At 33.6% G+C, this 21089-nt stretch overlaps 1 protein-coding gene across 1 annotated transcript in view; it reads left to right on the top strand.

The window, feature by feature from the left end:
* The window catches only part of LOC141499312 (F-actin-uncapping protein LRRC16A), a 201563-nt gene that overhangs the window by 108069 nt on the left and 72405 nt on the right, over positions 1-21089 (top strand). The window contains exons 22-25 of the mRNA XM_074202092.1: positions 4009-4102; positions 8741-8839; positions 17172-17300; positions 18616-18747. Coding sequence (XP_074058193.1) covers positions 4009-4102; positions 8741-8839; positions 17172-17300; positions 18616-18747 — 454 coding nt within the window. The remainder of the gene's footprint in view (positions 1-4008; positions 4103-8740; positions 8840-17171; positions 17301-18615; positions 18748-21089) is intronic.

Here is a 21089-nt window from a genome sequence, read left to right as displayed (position 1 = left end):
ATGGAAAAGAGAATAATTTAGTTTGACAATTTTTTTCATCTTCCTAATAAACTGTATCTAGCATAACCTAATAATGCTGTTAGACACTAACTCCTCATTTTGTATACTCTCTTTTTATTTTTTTTAGGATGAGATTTGAAAAGTAAAAGTATATTAGAGTATGTCCATGCTCCACTAAGAAATTGAATTGTGTGATCTCTAAAATCTCAACTCCTTCTTGATTTTAACTTATCCATAATATTATAATATTTCATAGTGTAAAATGTCATTCTTGATTTCTTTAGGCAAAACTCTTCTATTCATTTTGGAAACCTTAATATAGAATTTTGTATTGAACTAGAGGGAGAACAAATCAAAATGAAATCAAGTATTGTGGACCTGGACCTGGTGTGAATTTACTGTATTCTTTTCAGAGGAAAAAAAAATATTGCACTTTACTTTCTAGGCTTGAGTCTACCAGAAAATTTTTTTTAAATTAACTTAACTTCTTCCTTCCTTCCTTCCTTCCTTCCTTCCTTCCTTCCTTCCTTCCTTCCTTCCTTCCTTCCTTCCTAAGGCATTGGGGTTACGTGGCTTGCCCAAGGTCACACAGCTTATTAAGTGCCTGAGGCCAGATTTGAACTCAGGTACTTCTGACTCCAGGGCCGGTGCTCTATCCACTGTGCCACCTAGCCGCCCAACTTTATTCTTTATTGAAGGATTTCTTGCCTAGAGAGAATCACAACTCAGTTAACAAGCATAACACATATATAATGTACTCAGTGATAGTCATGCAAAGACAAGAGTGAGATTATCCTGTATGACCATAGGCAAGTCACTTAACCCCACTGCCTTGTAAAAACAACAGCAACAACAACAACAAAAAAAAAAAGATTGAAATTGTCTCTGCCCTCATGGAGCTTATATTATAATGGGAGAGACATTGTATGTATATGTGAAAATATATGCATATATATGCATGTATGTGCATATAATGGACCAGCTAGGTGGTATAGCAGATTGAGTTCAAGGCTTGTAATTAGGAAGATTTATCTTCCTGAGCTCAAATCTGGCCTCAGACCCTTACCAAATTTGTGAATGTGTACAAGTCACTTAACCTTATTTGCCTCAGTTTCCTCACCTTCTCCAAAGGTGGAAAGGAAATGACAAACCATTCTAGTATCTTTGCCAAGAAAAACCTAAAATGTATATTACATGATAACCTAATGCACAAAAAGTCAGACATGACTTAAAAACGAATGAACTGAGCCAAATGTATGTGTATGTATATTCACATGTAGACCTATATATTTTGTAAATACGCATACATAAACATGCATGGAGAAGAATAGTTAAGGAGACTAGATATTCCTTGTAACTATCCTTTTTACAAAATGCAGAATCTTAATCATTTGTATTTTGAAATTATTGTTGTATAGATCGTTGAAATGAAGCTATTATTTTGATTTCAGTTTAACAGATAAGCCCTTTCTGGTCATGCAAAACCTAGTGTTTACACACCAAATGCCTGAGTCAGTATAATATCACTCTAGCATCGTAATATAAAAGTATATTTTAACCTTTTATTGGTGTGTGTGAATCCTTCTTTGACACAAGATTAAAAAAACCTTGTGTAGACAATATTCATGAATTGCTGTGAAAAAAAGTAAATGGCCAGACTTATGGTGTGGTGACTATCCAGATGTAACCAGATTAGTCCTTGGGTGACAGACACAAATCTATTGCCAGGAGTTTTCCAGCTTCATGGAATCTGCCAGGGTTTAGATGGGAACATTTGCTGGTATCATTTGGTTAAACCCACTATGCTGGTATCTAAAAAATTGCACGTGGGAGAAGAAAGTCACAAAGGTTGTAAAATAGACACATTGTCTCCTAGTTATGGTTGGTTGATTCTTTTAAGCTTAACAAAGTATTTTGCTGAAATAAAGCAAATTCCTACATTTAGACTATAACAGCATTTTTTTACTGTAGTGCTCCTTATCATCACACCTGTTATATCATATGATAATCTAATGTAAACATGTTGAATTATTTAATACTCTTTCCCAATTAATATCTACATTTAGGAATTAGTTGCTAATATACAATTCTAATAGAACTTGTTTAAGTGCGTTTATAAAGGGGATCCACAGGGACCCAATTTCTCTCTGAAGTCTTTTGTAAAATGAACTTATCTGGTAAATAGTATTAATGAATAGGGAATTTTTAGAGTATAAAAAATATACAAATAAGATTGTTCTATGATTAAGAGATGTGGAAAGATATTATAGATAGTATGGAAGAAGAAAGTAAAACTGTCACATTTCTAGCCCCAGATCTTCTCCTTTCCCCAAGTAATTGAAATAGAGTTATATCTGAAAACAATATATTAGCATGTCCAGTATCCATTTAAATGGAGGAGTATATTCTCTAGGAAGTAAGCTAAAATTAGTTTTTGAATTAGTAAAGATGACTTCCTACATCTTTGAGAGCTATGTGGCCTTGGGCAAGCCATTTAACCCCATTGCCTTAGAAAGGAAGGAAGGAAGGAAGGAAGGAAGGAAGGAAGGAAGGAAGGAAGGAAGGAAGAAGGAAGAAAGAAAGAAAAGAGGAAGGAAGAAAGAAAGAAGAAGGAAGAAAGAAAGAAAGAAGAATAAAGCTAAATTAATTTTAAAAAATTGTTTCTGGTAGACTCAGGCCTAGAAAGTAAAGTACAATATTTTTTTTTCCTTCGAAAAGAGTACAGTAAATTCACACCAGGTCCAGGTTCATAATACTTGATTTCATTTTGATTTGTTCTCCCTCTAGTTCAACACAAAATTCTATATTAAGGTTTCCAAAATGAATAGAAGAGTTTTGCCTAAAGAAATCAAGAATGACATTTTACACTATTAAATATTATATTATGGATAAGTTAGAATCAAGAAGGAGTTGAGATTTTAGAGATCACACAATTCAATTTCTTAATGTGGGGCATGGATATATACTCTAATATACTTTTACTTTTCAAATCTCATACTAAAAAAATAAGAGAGTATCCAAAATGAGGAGTTAGTGTCTAACAGCATTATTAGGATATGCTAGATACAGTTTATATCTTTACATTTTTCTCTCCCCTAAACACAATAAAATAGCCACCACTAACCCACTCCAATTGTATTATATTAAAAAAAAATAAAAAACAGACTAATATGTATTTTTTCAATCTGAAAGTTATCACTCTTAGACTGAGGGTTAATAGTTCGCTACTGAACCCAGTGGCAAGCATGACACTATCCTCAAAGGAGTTATAGAAACAGAAAATGATGAATTTTTCTGGCTGCAGAGGATCACAATGATCTTTTAAAGATAGCTTGTTTTTGGACTTTTTGTTTAAGAAATTTTATTATTTTGCAGACTAGAGTCATAGTATGTTAGAGCTAAGAAGAGGAATCTTAGAATCATCCAATTCTCTCCCCCTTTTATTTTTCAAATGAGAAAAATTAGGCCTAGTGAAGTGAAATGACTTTTCCAATCCAGTATCTTATCAAGGATGAATTGCATAGCTGTTTAGTTTTTTGATTCTTAATTCGGAATTCTTTCCACTAAAGCCATTGCCTTTCTAGTCACTTTTTTCCTTATCTAGTTATTTCATGCTTAACAATTTGAAATTTGATTTTTGACTAAATCACTGCAATGGTAAATCCCAACAATTTTAAACTTCTTTCAGGATTGAAAGTTAAATAAAAATGTCATTTCTAACCTGAAAATTCTGTTTATATGATATATGAAAAACAAACTTAGAAAGAGTATATTGATTGTTTTAAAGACACGTGAACAACTTGCAGCTAATACTATTCTCCAGAAATGGAATACAAGGGTGTCTGTTAGAAAATATTTATCCTTGATCCAAGTGCCTGAAGTAAATATGGAGCCTTCAATGCATTTGCTTATTATCCTTTCTAATGAATATTGTTATTTAAAAGCAATTGATTCATTATTATGCTAGGAGTTTATTTTGTGATAATACATTTACCCTTTCACTTTTAGGAATTATACTTTGAGATTTATGCCCATTCCCATGTATGATGCTTCCCAAGCACTTAAGACAAACCCTGAAAAAACAGAGGAGGCACTGCAGAAGGTACTGTATAAACGGTTCATTCTTAGAAAAAAAATTAATGAAAACAATGTAGGTAGCATAATTAATATTTTATAGATGAAAAATGAAGCACAGAAAAGGTAAGTGACTTTCCCAGCAGCATATATTTTGGGAATGAGAACTCAAGACACAGGTCTTCTGACAATGAATTCAAGTCACAAGAGTGTTATATCTATATTTCCTCTTGGTCACCATAGTTACCAAAACATTGCCAAAGGAAGGCAACTGTTGTCATCATTAGTGTATCATTGAATTTTAGTGAAGTTATGGTAGCAAAAGATAATTAGTCAAGAGATATAAAACTTCAATATTTTCGTGCTTCTGACTTCCTAGAAAGAGTGGATAAATATGAAGTTGAATGCATAGTTGACTGCAGATGAATCATTTCATTGAACTGTGTCCATTGGGAGCTAAATTTTGTTTTTAGCAAGTATTTATTAATAAATATTCCACAGTCTATAGCCTTAAGCATAACTTTTAAAATAATTGTGTTTTTTTTTTAACAATTATTAAGTATCTACTTTTCTTAGAGCATTGAACTTATTTCTTAGACTTTGGTTCCTACCTTCTTGTTTAATAAAGGATATATAACCCCAATATAAATAACCCTATATCATTTCATGATAAGTACAAAAGAAAGCTATCAGACCCAAATTCTGAAAAGTTAAAGATCGATTTAATTTGGGATAGTTGGGGAATTTTATATTCATATAGAAGTTTATCTTTAGTTTGATGCTTTATCCTCAGCTGATTGGAGAAATGAATATTTTGTCCTTTTACTTGAATTGTTTTGTGGTTTTAATAGCAGCAATAGGTATATAATCTTATTTCCCACATATACCCTCTTTAAAACAGATTTATTTTTTTAAATTGGGTCAGCGAAGCTAGCTTGTGGATTCTTGCTATGACAGGCATATTATTCAAGGACCCTCCTCCAAACCCTAGATCTCTGCCCTTTTATTAAATTTTATTTTTACTTTTCCCAGTTAAGTATGAAAAAACAAATTTTCAGCATTCACTTTTAAAATCTCGAGTTCCAAATTCTCTCCCTTCCTCCCATTCCAGTCCTCCTCATTGAGAAAGCAAGTTATTTGTTATAGGTTAGAAATATGTAGTCATAAAAACATTACTACAATAATCATGTTGTAAGAGTAAACATAACCTACCTACCTATCTGCCTTTCCAACCCCACTCCTGCCCAGAAAAGAGAAACCTCAAGAAAAATGCAGTTAAAAAACATATCAATTTGTGTTCACATACCATCAGCTCTGCCTTAGATCTGGATAGCATTCTTTACCATAAGTATTTCTTGGGTCACATCATTACTGAGAAAAGCTAAGTCATTCACAGCTAATGATCCTACAACATTGCTTTACTTTGTATATAGCGTATTTCCCACTGCATCTGCTCTCATGGAAGTTTTTTTTTTTACTGAGAGCATTCCGTTCATCCCCCTCCCCCTTTTTTGGTTTTTGCAAGGCAATGGGATTAAGTGACTTGCCCAAGGTCACACAGCTAGATCATTATTAAGTGTCTGAGGTCAGACTTGAACTAAGGTTCTCCTGACTCCAGGGCCAGTACTCTATCCACTACATCACCTAGCTGTGCCTGTTCATCACATCTTATAATAGAATACCATTTCATCATAATCACATGTCACAATCCTTCTACTTCTCAGAGTACTGAAGTCGATCTCTTCCAGTTTTTCATTTCTTCTGTTATATAGATCCATAGTGGGCTTGCTAGGTCAAGGGGAGATGTGGTTTTATAGTCTTTTGGGCTCTCTGCCCCCTTTTTACCCTTTCTTTAAAAATCATGAAACAGTGGGTATACCCTCCTGCTATGACTATAGGTAATTAATACAGTTCCTCAAGAAAAGCTTCCTTCTTAAAAGCTCAGGCATGTCAATATGCTGTCATTGATGTTACACAAGATAATTTATGGACCTGACGTGAAAGTTTGCCAAGACAATCTCGATTGTTATTGTAATGTTTAAACAGATTGAGAGATATTTTCTAGGTAATTAATCATTTGATTAGTGACCTAAAATAGGTCAATGATACATACTCTAATGCCAAAGACATCCTGGTAATGGGTTTATAGTTACCTGAGGGTAGCAGATCACATCATTACTTCCAAATCACCCCCAGCTTCATGGAAATCTAGACAAAAGATTTATATCCACCACTTAAGCCTGAGCAGAAGACAATTGGCTGGCCAGACTTTCACCTAAGATTAAATTTATTCTAATCTAGCAATAACTAGATTAAGGATAATATTAATTCTCTCTGCTGTCATCAGTCCTGTTCTTCAAAGGCTGAACCTTGAAATGAGGACTTTAGAAAAAGGGAGAGAACTCTGGACCTCCCCAAATCATTGATTTTTGATGATGGTGTGTGTTTATGCATGATTGTCTTTTTTTATCTCTTGAACTTATCCTTGTTGAGTTGTTTCCTCAAAAGGTGCTTTATATTTTCATATTCTAGAGAATTCCTCCTGTTTAGTCTATAAAACCTAGAGTGTTTGATCTGTGGAGGGACTCCATCTGTGTCAGGATTCTCTTAGTGCAAAGGACTGTTGTTATGATGCTTTCCAGAGCTAAACTCAGCATAACAACAGTCCTTTGCACTCACTCTGGATGAACTCAGCCACAGCAAAATCCCAGAAATATTTCACACCAACCCATACCTAGTGTTCTCGGACCTCATATAAGTACCTGCCATACCCATGTTCCAGTTATGAATTTCTTCTATGAATCAATCTCATTTACCCTCATTATCAAAGCTAAAGTACACTGTGTGGCCACTAGTATATATATTGAGAACAGGGTCCCCTACTGGGGAGGTCCCCAGCACATGTGTCTAGTTTCCAACTTCCCTCACTATAGAAAATAAGCTTGTCTTAGTCTTTGTATAACTGTTCTTGCCTGCTTTTCTTCTTTTGTTCCTGCCTCTGCAGACCAAGTGGTTCTACCTGGTCAACATATTCAAGCTGCCTTTGTCAGGTTTCAAGATTTCAGCAATAAGAACAATAAACACAGTTTTTTCAATGAATAAACCAAACACTACTTCTTCTTAGAAGCAAAGTGATCTAGAAAAGTGAACCTAAGAAAAGGACCTGAGTCTTTGTGCTTATTTTAGTGTGAAGAACATTCTGGAGCAAACATTTTCCATTGCTAGCAATATGACCTTCAAAAACTAGGACTCATCATTAGAACATTAAGAGAACCATAATGACATAAATGTTTCGCTTTAATGGTGTTTAATTTTCTTCTTTTGTAGACCTTTGGACTTTTATGATTTCTTCATTTCTGTTTTGTAAAAAGATGCTGCTTCTTCTTCTTTCAAGTTTCCAAGGATTGTGCTAAATATCATTTCCATTTTAATCACAACTAATTGATATTAAGTAGTCATTTTAGCATATGGGAAACTGAAATGAAAATCATAAAAACACTTAAATCTTCCTGGTTATTCCAGTTTTTAAATTAGGAAAGAGCCATAGATTGAAAGATAAAAATGGTTAAATCATATAAAAACCAGATGGTGCAACTTGCCCATCTCAGATAAAATTTCCCAAAACATTCATCAGTATCAATCAGTTTCAATTGTCAACTGGAAAATTTTTCTTTGAATGGGTTATTGGAGGTACATAGTATTCGAATGATTTAATTTAATCTACTTGATAGAGTTTATAGAAGGTCTCTTCTCATTTATATCTTGGGAGGTTGTCTGTAGAAGAAAATGCAAATGTATACAACTCAAAAATCCTTCATTTCTCACAAATTTCATCTGAAAAATATTAAAATTATAGGGAAAATTAAAATTTATTGCAGAGAAATTGGGGTTTGCTTCATTTTATTGACTATATTCCAGTATTCATGGATCAAGAAGCACTGTGTTTTATTGGTTAGAATACTAGACTTGAAGTCACTCAGACCTGGTCCCAGATCCCAGCCCTTAATCTTAATAGCATATGTGACCAGATGTGTGTTCCTTTCAGCCTTATCTATAAAATGCTATAATAACAATAATAATAATAATAATAATAATAATAATAATAATAATGATAGTAACTACATCATAGGATTATTGTGAGCCTCAGGTGTGATAGATATCAACTGCTCTGTATAAATATTTTTAGTATTTCCATTGTATTGTCTTTCTAATTACATAATTGTTTTGATTTTACAATTTCCCCCTAGAAAAATGCTCATCTGATTGCTGGTGGTGTTAGCATTGAATGATACCATAGAGTGTCCTTGTCTTTTAAATTTAGTTGTTTGTTTGCTTTTTTCTGAAGCCTTTGTTCATTAAACCTATATGAAACTGTGCCGTTGTGTTTCTGAGCATGTAGAGGGAAGAAAATCAGTTAATTGGATATATAAAACATGCAAATAAACATCCATTTATCAAATATTGAATCTTATCAAAAAGAGACTTCATCTCTTTTCCAGATTGGGATTTTTACTAAAGAGTTATAAATCTTGATGATAGTTTTTCCTTTATATTATTTTTGTTGTTGTTGAGTCAAGGCAAGGGGGCAGAGACCTTTCATAGACTTGGTTTTGTTCCACTTGGAATTGAAAGGTATCTTTGACAGTCACTTTTGTTTAACTTTCAGATAGAAAACTATTTGCTTCGAAACCATGAGACAAGAAAATATCTCCAGGAGCAGGCCTACCGACTTCAACAGGGCATTGTCACCAGCACCACACAACAGGTATAGGAATCTTAATCTTAACTAAGAACGCCTGTGTTGTCACTTATTTAATCTTTTTTTTTTTAAATAAGGCAATGGGGTTAAGTGACTTGCCTAAGGTCACACAGCTAAGGCAATTATTAAGTGCTTGAGATCAGATTTGAATTTAGTTCTTCCTGACTCTAGGACCAGTGTTCTATCTTTTTCATCACCTAGCTACCCCTAATCTTTTCATTCCAGATAAAAGGGTTTTCTTGGCCTACTTCTACTATAAAATAACAGGGAGGTGATCCTTCCCCTTTTCTGTCCTCTTGGAAAGTTCCTCAAAATATAAGTAGATTATTAAAGGGAAAGTTGAGGTAGAGATAGAGGATGACACTGTTTGCATATATATATATATTTTTTTAACTTTTGTAGCCAGAGAAAAACCTACCATCCTTTTATTAGAAGAAAATTTAACATATCACATTAGGCCAGTTTGAGGGCTACAGAAGTTCCTAGTTTGAAAAATACAAGAGAATATAAAAGTATTATTGTCATTCATCTTAATGATTTATGCATTTAAGGAGTATCAGATATCTGTAACTAATTTTATCCTCTCTTCTCTTCTCTGACACTGCTACCACCTAAAGATGGTGGTAGTATCATGTTAGACTAACCTAATACCCCGGGGTAGGGGGGGGTTGTTCTGCCTGCCTCAAATTTGTACTCACCCTAGTCACCCCATTCACTATCACAGTGATCCTTCTTGAATTTTTCTTTTTTTTTTTTACATTTTGCAAGGCAATGGGGTTAAATGGTTTGCCCAAGGCCACACATCTAGATAATATGTGTCTGAGGCCAGATTTGAACAACTCAGGTACTCCTGACTCCAGGACTGGGGCTCTATCCACTGCACCACCTAGCCATCCCCTTGAATTTTTTTATATTTTATTTTCTTCCCTAATTATGTATTAAAACATTTTTTAAAATGTTGAGTTACAAATTCTTTTCCTTCCTCTCTTCTTTTCTTCCTCTCTTCTTTTCTTCCCTCCATCCTCCCTGAGATAGTAAACAATCAGATATATGTTATACATGTACAGTCATGCAGAACATTTCCATATTTGTCATTTTATATAAGAAGATTGAAAGAAAAGAAAAAGAATGAAACAAAACATTGAAAATAGCTTGTTTCAGTCTGTATTCAAACCATTTTAGTCCTTTCACAGATAGTTTGTTTCATCATTTGCCTTTGGGTTTGTCTTAATTAGGGGTGTGGAACCTTTTGTCTGTCAAGGTTATCAACTTATTTAGCCTTCCATTTTTGGTCAAGCATTTAATTCACCCCTTAAAAATGCTCCCAGATTCATTGAATTTCCAAGTTCCACCTGTGGTTGCCTGTGCAGCACCAGACTAAATGATTTTGCTGACTTTCTATGGCCCACAGGCTGGACATTCCCCATCCCAACTTAGATTATTGCATTGGTGAGAATAGCTGAGTTATTCACAGTTCTTTATCATACAATATTTTTAATACTGTGTCCTTGTTTTCCTGGTTCTGCTCATTTCATTTTGCATCAGGCCATGTAAGTTTTTCCAAAACTATTCTATCACAACCATATACCACAACTTGTTCAGTCAATTGATGGGTATCCCTCTGATTTTCAATTCTTAGCCTTCACAAAAACAGTTCAAATAGGTGCTTTTTCTTTGTGGGGGGATGGGATATGATATTACTGGATCAAAAAGTATGCACAGTTTGTTAGCCCTTTGGACAGATATCCAAATTGCTGTCCTATATGGTTGGGTCAGTTCATAGCTCCACAAACAGAATGTTAGTGTCCCAGTTTTCTCACATTCCCTGCAATAGCCATCATTTTCCTTTTTTTTTTGTCATATAGCCAATCTGAAGGGTGTGAGATGATATCTCAGAGTTGTTTTAATTTATATTTTTCTAATTAGTAGTGATTTAGAGCATTTTTTCATTTGACAGTAGATAGCTTTTCTTTCTTTTTCTGAACACTGCCTATTCATATTGTTTGTCCATTTATCAATTGGAAATGACTTGTATTTTTATAAATTTGACTCAGTTCTTTTTTTTTTTTAATTAGGTTTTTGTAAGGCAAATGGGGTTAAGTGGCTTGCCCAAGGCCACACAGCTAGGTAATTATTAAGTGTCTGAGACCGGATTTGAACCCAGGTACTCCTGACTCCAGGGCCGATGCTTTATCCACTGCACCACCTAGCCACCCCTCAGTTCTTTATATATATTGAGAAATGAGATTTTTATTAGAGATACATGTATCTACCACTTTTCTGTTTTTCTTTTAGCTTTGGTTGCATTGCTTCATGAACTGATTCCTCCCTACATTTCCCTTCTTTGAACACTTGAGTCCCCTTCTTGTACTTCAGGATTCAGTGACACTGGCCTCTGCTATTTCTAGCATAATATATTTCATCTCCATTCATTACAAATTTTATACTGGCTGTACTCCTTACCATGGATGTTCTTCCCTCTTAGCTGTATCTTCTGACTACCTTAAAGTCTTAGCTATCATACTGTCTTTCTGATTGCCCTTCATGCTGTTTTTTTCCTCTGATATCATTTCTGTTTTATACTGTATATATCTTGTTTGTTCCTAGTCATTTGGCTATAATTTCTCCCATTGAATTGTAAGTTCCTTGGGGACTGCCTTCTTATACTTAGTGTTTTGCACCACGTTGGCCACATGGTGCTGTTGTTGAGCCCGACTCTCCGCAACCCCAGTGGATCATACTGTCCATGGGGTTTTCTTAACAAAGATACTGGAATGGTTTGATATTTCCTTTTCCAGTGATCAAGACAACCAGAAATTAAGTGACTAGATCAGGGTCTAGTATCTGGATCTGGATTTGAACTCAAGTAGGCAGCTAAGTGGCACAATGGATGGAGTATGAGGCCTGTAAGGTAGAAAGACCTGTGCTCAGGTGACACTATTAGCTGCAACCTTAGGCAAGTCCATTTACCTTTCTTGCTTCAATTTCTTCATTTATCAAATGAGCTGGAGAAAGACATGGCAAACCATTCTAATATCTCTGCAATAAAATCTCAAATGAGGTCACGAAGCATCTTAAACAACTGAAAAAACCCATCAGAAAACTTCATGACTCCAGTTCCACTGTTCTGTTCACAGAACCATTAAATATCCTTAATGTTTAGCTGCATGTCTAGCCTATGGAAGACAATAAATTCTTGTTGAATTATCTATGCAGATCATAAAAATTAAAAATACAACAGAGAATCTAGAGCTGGAAGAGACTTCAGAAATCTTGTCTAACATCCATATTTTCAGATTGAGAAACTGAGACATTAAATAATATTAAAAATCATACAGAAATAAACCTCAAGGTAGATTTTTGAACTAGAGTCTTCATACTCCATACCCAGTGCTTTTTCCACCTGGCTATGAAAAATCCACATATCCTCCACACCAACCAGTAAGAAAGCACTTTTTCTTAAAAGTTTTATTGATATGACTTTTTTTTAACCTTAAAAACATTTACATATTACTCCCTCTTCATAAGTAGTCTCCTGTAAAAACAGTTAAGTAGAATTAATAAGATAGTGGCATTTCCAGAAAGTGCATGCAGCATTTATATTTCTAAAAAATTAGCAGAAATTTATTTTCTCTCCCTCCTACCTCCTTCACTGTTTGCAGAGAAAAAAAGAAAAAAATTCTTTTGACAATGAACAAGTTGCCAAACAACAAATTTACTTAATGACCATACAAATATACACATACAGAAAGAGAATTCTAAGTTGTTCACTTCTCTATAATGGATAAAATGTTTCAACATTGATTTTCTGGAATTACGAATGGCCATTGTAGCAATGATAATTCTTTCAACTTTCAAAATTTTTATAGTTATAGTATAAATTGTTCTACTGTTTCTGTTGGTTTGAAAGTCTTCAAAATCATTCTTTTTTTTATAATATTGCTCTTATACTATAGATTTAGTTCTGCTTACATCATTCTCAATAGTTCATGAAAGTCTTTTTTATGTCTTTTTGAAATCATCCATTTCCTCATTTCTAACAGCACAATAGTACTCTATATCACTTGTATAATATGTTTATTCATTCATTTCTCATTTGATGGACTTCTAATTTTCATTTTTTTACTGTCACTGAAAGACCTATAAGTATTTCTGTACATTAAAGTCCTTTCCCTCTTTCTTTGTTATTTTTTGGGCATAAACCTATTAGTGTTATAATTCAGTCAAAGGACATGTGTTTTTAGTATCTATATAGAATTCTAGTTATCTTTAGAGAACAATCATACCCATTCACAGCCCCACCAACAGTGCATCATTGTTCCTGCTTTTCCAACAGCCCCTCTAATATTTATCATTTTCCTCTCTTGTCAGCTAAAATTTTGATGGATGTAAGAAGTAATCTCAGACTTGCTTTAATTTGTATTTCTGTATTTAATAGTAATTTGGAGCATTTATTGTGTATAATTATAAAAATCCTTGATTTTTTTTCCTCTTGAGAACTGTATAGTCATACCTCTTTAGACTATCAATTAGGAAATAGCTCTTTTTCTTGTAAATTTTAATTGATTCCTTCTATATCTTAGAAGTGAGGCCTCCATCAGAGAACCTTAATGCAGCTTTTTTCTCTATTTCCCACTTGATCTTAGCTATTTTAAATTTGCACAAAAAACATTTTTAATTCTATGATTTCAAAAATTATCCATTTTATTTTCTGTTGATCCTCTCTATTCCTTCTTTGGTTAATGAATTTTTTCTAGTTTCCTTAGTTCTACCAGGTTACTTCTTTCATATTTCTCTGGTTTGTTTAAGATGTGAGCTTTATCTAGGTCACATCTTCATTTAGAAATTATATTTTTATAAAGTGTGGACCTTGCCTTAAAATGACGAATAGGAGAATGTTTCGCATAACTTTATCTGAATGATAGTATTTTATTTCTTACCTTCTCCTTTGTTGAGGGGGGCAGTGTATGGGAAGGAGAGAATTTGGAACTGAAAATACAAATTAAAAAAAACTTAAAAAATCATTTGAATCAAAACATAGCATAATATTTGTCTAAAACCGAGAGACCCAAGATAAAAGAAATACACCAGAGTCTTTTTAATCAATCCAAGAGAAAAACTAGAATGTGTTTTATCATTTCTTTTTGTACTAGAAATTTTAATTATATATGTATATTTATGTGTGTGTATATTGTGTGTGTATGTGTGTGTATATATATATATATATATATATATATATATAAAGAAAATTTTCTATAAGAAAAGAAAAAGAAATTCAAGAAATAAGCATAGGTAAAGAAGAAATAAAATCATCACTTTATTATAGAGGGTTTATCAGACAAAGAATTTGGAACCCATATCTGCTGACTCCAAAGCTAATATCATTTCTGTGATAGCACTAATTCTCTTCATTTAAATTAGATTTATTTTTTAAAAATATTAATAAAAAATATTAATCAAGCACATAATGGTGTAGTCAACTAAAAACTTATTGAAAAAACTAGTAAATTTTCAGTTCATAAGATAAAATCACAATTGCATTATTATATAACACTAAATCACAACGGGAAGAGATTGCAAGATAAATTCCATTTAAAATAAACTACCAAATGGTTAGCATACTTAGAATCTATACTTCAAGATATACACAAGAATATATAATGCATCTACAAATAACTTTTCAGAAATGCAGACAATTAATTAGAAAAACACAAATTGTTCATGTTTAGAACAAACCACTTATAGTAATACAAATGACAATATTACATATTGTAATTTCTTTATTGAACTAGAAAAAATGATAAAATTCATAATTATAAAATTTATAGGTCAGTGCCTGGCAGAGTGTAAACTCTACATAAATGTTAGCTATTATTATAAGGAGGTCAGGAATCTCTAGAACAATAATGAAAAGATGTGGAAATGAAAGGGGCCTCATAGTGCCAGATCTGACATTATATTACAAAGCAGTAATTATGAAAACAATTTATTACTGGTTAAGAACATAGTGACTCGATGGACAGACATAGTACAAGCAAACACACAATTGTGTCTAATACCCTCATATTCTAAAAACACAAAGACTCCAACTTGGAGGGTAAGTACTCCCTATTTGACAAAAACTGCTGCCAAAAAAAGTTCATCAAGAAATTTTTGAAAAATTGGAATTTGATGTTCAGTGGATAAGAGAACAAGCCAAAGAGGCCATAGTATTTCTCATGTCTGCCTTCTCTATTTTCACAACCATTGGCATATTTCAGATCCTAATCATTTCTCTTTTGAACTACTGAAATAGTTTCCTTATCATCTACCTGTCTTTCATCTATCCTTTTCCAATCCACACAATTGTCAAATAATATGCTTAAAACTCAGGTCTGACAATGTCATTCCCCTTCTCAAATGATTTCTTCTTGCCTCTAGGATAAAATAAACACTCTTCCATTTGGCGTTTAAAGTCTTTCACAATCTGACATCAACCATTTTTCTAGATTGATTGTTCATTATTCAACCTTTCACAGTGTACAATCTTCCAATTGCCCAATTTGTTGTATCTTGTACAAGATATTGTATCTCCTTTCTCTCTGCCTTTTCACAGTCTACTTACTATGTCTAGAATTCTCTTCTTTTTAACTTCCATGGAGCTCTTTGAATAACTTCAAAATTCAGCACATATACCAATGCTTCATCTCTATTAGTTTTCTTACTGGTCTCCAGTCTCTAATGGAAGTAGGGGGGGGAAGAAGTGGCACCATGTCCTGAACATCACCTGTCTGATGTCCAACTTCAAATTGGAGGTGAAAAGGAAGGCACTACACCATTAGTCCCCAGATATCTCCTCCCTGTTGTGTATTCTTTACAAATGAATACTGACATTCACTTTTGCTTCTGAAATATTTATATAACTTTTCAGATAAGAAGCTAAATTTAAAACTATAATCGAGGATTGCTTTACTTAACAAATGAGAATGACCAAACTAATAGATTGTTGCAAAATGGAATAGAAACTGTGTAAAGATAACAGAGTACTACTTGTGTTGAATTTTAGTGTTGATTTTTGTTTTTCCTTAAATAAATGCAGAAAAGACATTTAATCTTTGTGTTGTTGTTATTGATCCTTGTCTACTCTAATATCTGTTGATATTTTTTCATTGAGTTTCATATGAATAAAATCCTAGAATATCTTGGAAGTGATCCAGTTATAGTTAATTTGGCAGGAAAGGTATATTCCAGCAGGGAAAAGAAATAATTTTAGGTATGTTATTATCTTAATATGTTAAAAACTTAATACTATATGGAATCTTCTATTAGCCTAATCTTTCTTCCCCTTTATCCTTCTTCAGATAGTTTGATCTTGTAAGCATTTATTAAATATCAAATATGTAAAGAATAGTGTTCTTAACTCTGAAGCTACACATAAAGATGAAACTCCAGAGTTCTAATTCTCCAGGGAGACTGGTAGCATAGGGATCATTATTCACTCTCACACAATGTACATTCTTCCAAATTGCCAAATTTGGAAGATGCATTTTTACCTGATTATTTAAGAAAGAAGAGAGTGCTAAAAACTAAGGGACTAAGGAAAAGCTTCCAAGAAGAGGGACATTCAGGATTCTGAGAGACAAAGCTGTCAAAAGGATACATTCCAAGCTTAGGCATTAGTGTGGGCAGGGACACAGAAAGGGGGGGAGAGAGAGATTTTTGAGTTAGAGTAAAACCTATTGACCATGTTGGATGCAATAGAAAGACTGAGAAGTACAGTAAAATCTATACAGGTAGACTAAGACTTAATTGCTTTAATTAATTGTTAAGGCAGTGTTTTACCTTAGAAATCTTAGAGAGCCACTGAGAGTTCTTAAGGGGAGTCAGTAGAAAAGACTTAAATTGTAGAAAGGTTATTTTAGCTTCAATAGTGATGGATGGAAGTGGCAAGAGGCAGCTCATAGAAGGAATCTTATATTAGTGTAAAGTCCAGAAACACATCCATTCACCCAGAGTGCTTCCCACGACTTTCCCTACCCTTCATAGTTTTACAGTAGAACCATGTTGCAAGTCTTGAATGATCAAAGAAAATTGCAGTTACATTTGCTATACTAATATCAGAACATGGAAAGGAGAGAGGAGTCCTATGTTTAAGGAATTAAAATTTTGGGAAGTTTTTGTTAACCAGGAAATTCCAGTTCCAAACCTGTTCACTTATATTTCCAGTTAATTGATTTTCTTTTTCATTTTGAGGTGTTTTGTTTATTTGTTGTGTTGGAATACTGGTTGTGCTAACTCTGATGTATATTATCATTTCTTTTCCTCCCACCTCCCACCTCCCACCATTGGTATAAATTAGATGATTGACAGGATATGTGTAAAAGTACAAGACCATCTCAACTCTTTACGTAACTGTGGTGGAGATGCCATTCAGGAAGACCTAAAATCAGCAGAAAGGCTCATGCGTGATGCTAAGAACTCCAAAACGGTAAGCTTCATTTCAACACTTATTAAAGTCTGTCATGGAAACAATAGCTATAATCACAGATTTAAGGGCCTTGATGATGTATATCCAATTTTTTATTATTTGTGATCATTAGAAATTGGTTCTCTTTTTATATGAATAACTAAAATCTAGCAGTAATACCTAAATTTCATTTTAGCCAATGATTTCATTTATCTTTCCTGCAGCCTTTTATTAGAGTCACTAATAATAATCACAGCTGTTCAGCTTCTGCTGCCATCTCTTTACTAATTAGTTTGAACTGGATAAAATGTTGGTGGAAAAGGAAAATCTAGAGGGTGTATATGAATTACAGATGGGATAATCAGTCCTTTATTAATGAAGAGTCATCTCTAGTTTGAAGACTTATGGAAAATTATTCTTGTAAGAATTCACAGCATAGTAAAATTTCAGGCCTAAAAGGAACCTTTAGAAACCATAGCATGAACCCCTCTTATTTAGTAGATGAGGTAACTTGAGGATCAGAGAAGTGGTGATTAGTCCAAAGTTCTTTATGTAAGTGATAGAGGTAAAACTAGAAATATGGTCCAGACTTCTTTCACCATACTATCTGGCATCTCGCTCCTACCCTGCCTTCCCCAGGAAGAACTTTTCTTAAATTAGAAGTTGACCCAGAAATGTGATGGAGTAAAGCTTGTAACTTTTAATTAAAAGGCCTGTGTTTTTATTCTGCCATTGTGGCTGTATGATTTTTGGACAAATCACCTTCCTGGGATTCAGTTTTCTTATGAATGAAGAAAAAATAAAAAGGTAGGACTGATGGTGATGTATTTTCTTTTTTAGCCCCCAAATTTCACAATTGTAGAAAACCAAACAAAAATTACAATACTCTAAACCCTGTAAATATTTTAAAAGACTTAAGAACTCACCAGTCACAATTCCAGAGGAACAAAGATAAAGTATTCTTCCCATCTCATGATGGTCTTATAGAGTGAGGTATTAATTTTTATTGAACTTGACCATTGCAGGAATTGATTTTGCTTTACTATATGTAATTATTTCAATGGTTTTGTTTTGCTTTTTTCTTTTCCAATGGGAAGGGAAAGAAGAGAAACATCAAATTTTGTTCATTGAAAATATTTAATTAAAAATTTAAAAATATATTTAATTTAAAAAATAAGACCAAAAAAATCTGTTCCTCTTTGGATTGGCTTAAATTGTTGAATTTTTTTCTTCCTTATAAACCATGTGGTTAGTAAAGAAATAATTCTAGATTTAATGCACAGTGAGATGTTTATTTCATTTGACCACTAAATAGTTATTTTCCTTTGTTTTTCAGTTGCTACCAAATCTGTATCATGTTGGTGGTGCTTCATGGGTAGGAGCCAATGGTTTATCATCCAGTTCAATTGAGGAGACATTAGAATCAATGGCTGGAGAAGTTACAAGGGTTGTGGATGAGCAACTAAAGGTTAAGCTTACTTGTTTTAATTTATTTTTTTTTACGTATTAACAATAGCTGTAGTAGTAGTAATAATAATAATAATAATAATAATAATAGTAGCAGTAGTAGTAGTAATAGTAGTAGTAGCAATAACAAAATAATTTTTTTATAGTTTACAATTTCTAGAATTTTTCCAGGAATCAAAATGGAATCTGTTTGTTTGCATTCTCTAATTCCCTTTATTAGAAATTAGAACATCATTTGCCTTTTTTCTGTCTTTTAGAACCCCTCCAATTCTTCCCACTTTTTAAAAGGTCATCAGAAAGGGTTTAGTAGTCAAATCTGCCAATTTTTAGAATTTAGTTAATCATAACACTTCATTTTATAAATAAGAGTTCCAGAGCTCTTATTATATCACTTTCACAATATCACAGTAAATAGCAGTTCAGAGAAGTAGAACCCAGATTCTCTTATCATTGTCTTCCTGTCATGGTATACTTATTTAGGTATAATGGTACCTGGGTGCTCATTAAAGCCCTTCCTATTCTGTAGGGTCCTTGCAGAGAAGTCATTGCAGTCAACCATTTTGAATTCTGATCAACTTTTACTACAATCTAGAAAGAATAATCCACAAGGCTTGTATACCTTCCTGCCTTCCAGCCTAACTAATCTGTTAGTACAAGGAACCCTGGAGGAATTCTACATTTTGAAAGCTCTTTTCTTTCCCTAGTACACCTGTGTTTAAGTATTCCTTCTATGCACCTGTGTGTTTAGCCTGAGGAACCAAATTGCTCCTACACATGAAGATTTAGGGTAAAATAAGACTAATAATGCAATATTCTAATTGCTTTTTTCTTTAGTAAATTAAAAAAGTTAATGAGGGAGAAAATGCAGATTTCTTATGAGTTAAAACCCGTGCCTCTGCCCTCTTTACATGTAATAAGGGAAGATTTTTATGTGTTATTTTCAGATATGTTTTTAAAAAGATTATGGTTTTAAATGTTTTCTGGGCAGATGCAGAGATGTGGCAACAAAACTGTCACTTCTCCTGATATCTAATTCTTAATCCAGGAATTCTGTAGTTCTCTTCATTGAAAAGCAGTTACCCTGATTCTCTCTTCCTTGTTTTACTGTTCCATTTTTTAAAAAAACCCATAAAACACAATATCAAGAATATCACTTTCAGGGAACAGCTAGGTGGCACAATGGATAGAGCACTGGCCCTGGAGTCAGGAGGACCTGAGTTCACATCCTGCCTCAGACACTTAATAATTACCTAGCTGTGTAACCTTGAGCAAGTCACTTAACCCCATTGCCTTAAATAAATAATTTTTTTAAAAAAAAAATATCACTCTCAGAATAATAAAATAAAACTTATTCTTTTATAATTACAATGTCTAAGCTTGATTCTGGAGAGGAGTTTAAGATAATGTGCCTACCTCCCAAAGAAAGTCTGTAAGTGTGGAATGTTGCAAATGCTTTCAGATTGGTTAAAATTTTACTTGGTTTTGCTTAACTACCTTTTTTTTCCCTTTTAAAACTTGTTTCAAGAAATGGTGATTTCACAGGGGAAGGGTATATTAAATTAGTTATCACATATTTACAGACCAAGCATACAAGAGTGAAACAGTTCCTTCTCTCAGGGAAAACTGTGTATATAATATGGGGTGGGGTAGGAGTGGGGAGGGAAGTGTAGAGAGACAAAGAGAGAGTGAGGAAGGGAGGGAGGAAGAAAGGAAGAAGAGGAAAGAGAGAGGGAGGGACTAAAAAAGATAAAAGATATTTATTTTGGGAATAAAAGGCACTTTTAACTCCAGAAAGTATTCAGGTAGAAAACAGTATTTGAGCTGAATTTAGAAGAAACCCAGTAATTTTAAAAGGTTGAGGCGAGAAGAGAGCAGTCTCCAAGGCATGGACAAACAGCTACAACGATTAGCAGCGTAGCCCGGGTACAGCTGGTGTAGACAAACTACAATTTCCTTTTCATTCTCCCTCTTGGTGGTATACTCACACAACCTGAACATACAGTGGCAAGGTGGGCTAGGAGGTGAGGAGGGTAGACAACATCTTGTTACAACTCTGACTCCAGATCCCCTTGTACATTGTCTACACTCATAACTCAGAGCACATTTACCCAAAGCATAACAATGCACTTATGAAACACTTACAAACCAAGATTATCAAATCATAGATTAAGGCATAACATAGAGACCAATAAAAGGCAAAAGAGGAATAATCAAAATATCATAGTCCCACTCTCTGCCTTTCCAACAGCCATTTTGAACACTTGAAATATATTTTCTCCTTACCTTTGCTTTAGAATTCTGCTTTCTTTCAAACTCAGCTTTGGTACCAATTTCTATACAAAG

Source organism: Macrotis lagotis, chromosome X, assembly GCF_037893015.1.
Source record: "Macrotis lagotis isolate mMagLag1 chromosome X, bilby.v1.9.chrom.fasta, whole genome shotgun sequence".
Lineage (NCBI taxonomy): Eukaryota > Metazoa > Chordata > Mammalia > Peramelemorphia > Peramelidae > Macrotis > Macrotis lagotis.
This window is presented reverse-complemented; position numbering and strand designations above follow the sequence as displayed.